Here is a 5,000-nt window from a genome sequence, read left to right on the forward strand (position 1 = left end):
GGTTGGTGCTCTCCCACTTTCTCAGGTCCTCACAAAGAAAGGTAGTTGTCATTGTTTGTTTGTTTTGTTCCTGTAACATGTTTCAAGTAAAGAGCTTTACCTGATCAATTAAAGGTGGTCATGAAGATTAGGAAGTAAATTTGGAAATGAGATGCAGATGATATTTGTGTTGGAGGGTTGGTAATCCTTCTAATCACTTCATTGTTTTTTAATGTTTATCATGATACAACCTTATGAATTGTTAAATAATGAACAAAGTTGACATATATTAATATATATTATTTTTTTTAATTATTCAAGGTTTAGTGGATGAGCTTGAAGAGGAAGAGGACCCACAGAAGAAAATAGTAAAGCGTACCAGACAGTACACTTGTTTTGTGTGTGGAAAAACAGGGAAGATCCTCAATGACTTTTTCATGTATGAACACGACCAGAGACTTTTGTACACTCAGAAGACTGTCTTAGAGGTTATCAGCCATTTAGTGAGCAGAAAGATGGTCAACATGGAATCCAGCACCTGTTTGTGTTCAGGCTGTACAAATCTTGTCAATGAAGCTGATTCTGTTATCCAGAGGCATGATAGAATAAAGGAAATGGTCCAAGGATTGTATTACACTGGTATTGCTCAAGCCAAGGCTGATCAGCAGCAACAACAGCAGCAGCAGCGTTTTGCACGTAATCCAGCAGATGATAGTAGTTCGGAAGAGGATAAGGAGATTAAGAGAGAAGAGCGAGTAACATACAGTCAGCGTGGAAGGAAGCGTAAGGCTACTGTGCTTGCAGATGAGACTGAAGTTAAAATCAAATTGGAGCCAATGGATGATGGTTTTGAAAGTATAGAATGTGATGTAGACTTTGACGATGACTCAGAAGATGAGCGCAAGAGACGGAAAACAAGAGGAAGGGGGAGAGGAAGAGGACGAGGAAGAGGAAGAGGAAGGGGCCGTGGGAGAGGTAGACCAGCGGCAAGATCAACGCTTATTGGTAGAGGTTTGGGTGGTCAGTATCCTACTTCAAATAAGAGAAAAATTCTACCTTACAAAGGACCAAAAATATATCACTGTGCAGAATGTGATTCTGAGTTTAAGAAGTACACAGATCTGATTACTCATAAGAAGGAAGTTCATACTGTTATTGATAATACACCTCTTGAAGTCGAGGAAACCATACTTGAAAATGGAGTTATTACATACTTTAATAAAGGTAAAGCAAATAATTCTGAGACAAGCCATCCATGCAGGGAGTGTGACAAGCATTTTCTGCGCAAGGATGACTTGTGGTATCATCAGGAGATAGCCCATACTGAAGGGAAGGGGAGAGCCAAGACTGCATTTAAAGACAGAACCTATGCTTGTGAGGAATGTGGTGAAACCTTCTTATTCAAGTACAAACTCAAGATGCATATTAATAGCAAACATTTGAATGATGCTGGCCAGAATGCAAATGACTTTACTTGTGGAGAGTGCGGCTGCAAATTGGGAAGTCTTCCAGGTTTAACATTCCACATGCGCAAACATCACAATAAAAGTTTGACTTATCGCAAGACAACAGAATATTTGTGTAGTGACTGTGGGTTCATGGCACCATCAAACAAGAAGTTGAGGGAACATCAAGAGGCCCATTGTGGTTCCTCAACCAAACCAAAGGTGCAGTGTGAAATATGTGGCAAGACCGTCCTTAAAGTGTCCCTTAAAATGCACAAAGTTAAGATGCACTCTGAGTTTAAAGAACAGTGTGATAGATGTGGAGAACGTTATGCTACTAAAACTGATTTATTGCGACATATCAATGTTGTGCACCTTCGTATTCTTCTTTATAACTGTCAATATTGTGGAGAAAGATTTGCTACCTCTGATGCCCTTAGGTATCATAGAGTTAAAATGCATGAAAAACCATCCTTTTACTGTCAGATTTGTGGTAAGTGTTATAAGAGGGTTGGGGAATTAAATACTCATATCAAACGTGCTCATAACGATCGTAGGAAGGCAGAGGTTTGTACTTATTGTGGCAAAGAGTACTATGACCGTAGCAAGCTGCGTAACCATCTGGTAAGTAAGCATAATATTCCACAGGAAATGACCTACTCAGAAAATTATCTACGTAAGAAACGTGTTGATGGGTTACCATTGGCGAAGCACATGGAAAAACGATCAGGTATGGAACAAAAGATGGCACATATGGGTCAGCCAGGGGTGGTGCATCAGCAACAACAACAGCAGCAACAGCAACAACAACAACAACAACAACAACAGCAACAACAACAGCAACAACAACAGCAGCAGCAACAGCATCCACATCATCATGGTGTAGTTCCACAACACCAGCAGCATCCACACATGAGACCAGTTGTGGATGAGGCAGCAGAGGCAGCTCGAAATCTTGGAGCATATCAAGAAATTACTACCACAGAGGATGATAATTCGCTAGTAGTAACAGAGATCACTGAAGCACCTGCTCAGGTGGAACAGACTGTGTTGGTTGACCCATTAAGTGTCCCTCAGGGTATGATGCACCATCCCCAGGTGGCACACATGCAACCACCTATGACCATGCACCACCCCATGCATCAGCAGATGCACCATCATGCTGCAATGTCTCGTCTTGGTGTTCTTTACCAGATGAACATGCACCACCCAGGGCCATCACACCTTAACATGTAGTTCAGAGCCTAGTAAGATACACTATGTTTTAGCCATACTCTAGTAGAGGTTCATATTTTGCAATCTTTCAGAGAAGCACCTATCTTTTCAACGATTTGAATTAATAGCATAAGTTAACAGCATCATACAAGTTTAGTTTTGACCTATAATCACTTTATAGTATAAATTTTGGTGCCAAATCAGTAGAGAAATATAAGAATGAATTGGCTATCGTGTGTGTGGGGGGGGGGGGGGGGCGAGAAGGGGGAGGGGGGGTTGGGGGGGGGGGGGGGGGGGGGGGGGGGGGGGCCTAGGGAGAGGGGGGACATGGGGGGGAATTGGTATGAGGGTGGGAGGGGGGGGGGGGGGGGGGGGGATGGGGGGTAGGGGAAAAGATATTCAAAACATATATTGATATTAACTGATAGATACATTTTTGGAAAAAGCATATATTGTCCTAGTTATTTCAGGCCCCAAAATCTCTAGTACAAAATGAAGATATTCTTCAGTAATTATCAGCTTCAAAAGTATTCTAGTATTGTTTTAATTCTATAGTTATTAAGCTAATTGAATTTATATTGAAGGACTTCCTATGGCCATATAGAAGATAGATAAGACTTGTTAGTTTCTCAAATAATTTCAAATTATTTCCTCTTAGTAGCTGGGGGGCTGTATACATGCAATGGAAAATGGTAGATAAATCAATTCATGGAATTGTCTAAGTTTAATTGAAGGGTACAAAGCATCATATGCAGGAGAAATATTTTTGTGGTGCATTAAATGCATCAGGTGGAAGGAAATCTGGAGCTGCTGGTGACTGATTAAACAGAAATGGTGAGCAAGACTAAGAATGGAGAGCTTAAATATGAGATGGGTGTGTAGCCTACTGCGCATCATAGTACTCTGTGCCACATACCAGCATCATTTATGCTAAATCAAACCTCTGCTAAATTAACTACAGTGTTGTGTAATGGAGAATTAGAATTATATAAACAATATATTTACAAACCAAAATGTGGACATCTAATTCCAGTGTAAAGTATGTAGCAACTTTTATGTAGTTATTATTGAGTCAGGTCTTTGTAATATTCTACCTCCTGAACAAGTGTGCTTTTAAAACATGGAGAACTGGTTAAGAGATTTCAGTTCATATCATACTTGTATTAAACACAAAAATGCCTTTGAGAATGTAGTTTATAATTTATATGAATGTAAGGTCCACAAATCTGGCTGCAACCAACAAACACACAAGAAGTTAAATGCATGTAGTGTTTTTTCTTTTTCTCTTTCTTCTTCCTTTTTTACTAGATCATTTATTTTTGAGGAGATAAACTTACAGAGCAAAGTGTTTTTTTTCCACTAGTATCTATTTATATTCAGAAAAGAAGAGTTAAGAATGTGTTGAGAGAATCCCTTGTGTTTCTAAATTTGCCTTTGCTCACTTAGCCAACTCCTCTTTAAAAACATTAACTGAGAAGAATATATATTAAACACCTAGCAAAACAATTGTATATAACTGGAAAAAGTGTAAAAAATGCCAATACATCAAATTTTCATGCAATATCTTTGTCCATTGGTTGTCTGTCCAGAGGGCCATGTGGTCCCAAAACTTCCTATGAAGGAATGAATCAAAACACGAATGTGCACACACATACATACTTATGTATTCCCATATACAAGCCCACATATACTGTATATAATATACACTTACACATATCCCTTCAACCAATCTCTCTCTCTCTCTTCTCTTCTTTTCTCTTCTCTTCTCTTCTCTTTTTTCTTTTCTTTTCTTTTCTTTTCTTTTATTCTCTTCTCTCCTCTCCTCTCCTCTCCTCTCCTCTCCTCTCTCCTCTCTCCTCTCTCCTCTCTCCTCTCTCCTCTCTCCTCTCTCCTCTCTCCTCTCTCCTCTCTCCTCTCTCCTCTCTCCTCTCTCCTCTCTTCTCTCTTCTCTCTACTCTTGCCTCTCTCCTCATCTCCTCTTCTCTCTCCTCTCCTCTTCTCTTCTCTCATCTCTTCGCTCTCTCATCTCTTCTCTCTTCTCTCTCTCTCTCTTCTCTCTCTCTCTTCTCTCTTCTCTTCTCTTCTCTGCTCTTCTCTTCTCTTCTCTCTCTCTCTTCTCTTCTCTTTCTTTTTCTCTTCTCTTCTCTTCTCTCTCTCTCCTCTTCTTCTCTTCTCTTCTCTCTCTTCTCTTCTCTTCTCTTCTCTTCTCTTCTCTTCTCTTCTCTTCTCTTCTCTTCTCTTCTCTTCTCTTCTCTTCTCTTCTCTTCTCTTCTCTTCTCTTCTCTTCTCTTCTCTTCTCTTCTCTTCTCTTCTCTTCTCTTCTCTTCTCTGTCTCTATCCCCCCCCATTATTTCTTTCTTT

General features: G+C 40.0%; 1 protein-coding gene across 1 annotated transcript in view; it reads left to right on the plus strand.

The window, feature by feature from the left end:
* Positions 1–2,862, plus strand: part of LOC122242557 (uncharacterized) — a 27,295-nt gene extending 24,433 nt beyond the window's left edge. The window contains exons 14-15 of the mRNA XM_086531272.1: positions 1–41; positions 301–2,862. The exon at positions 1–41 is cut by the window's left edge and continues 71 nt beyond it. Of these exons, the coding sequence (XP_086387398.1) occupies positions 1–41; positions 301–2,660 (2,401 nt within the window). The 3' untranslated portion in view covers positions 2,661–2,862. The remainder of the gene's footprint in view (positions 42–300) is intronic.
* Positions 2,863–5,000: the final 2,138 nt, after the last annotated feature.

The sequence above is a fragment of the Penaeus japonicus genome, unplaced genomic scaffold (assembly GCF_977035675.1).
Source record: "Penaeus japonicus unplaced genomic scaffold, GWHDUDI00000001_assembly GWHDUDI00000035, whole genome shotgun sequence".
NCBI lineage: Eukaryota > Metazoa > Arthropoda > Malacostraca > Decapoda > Penaeidae > Penaeus > Penaeus japonicus.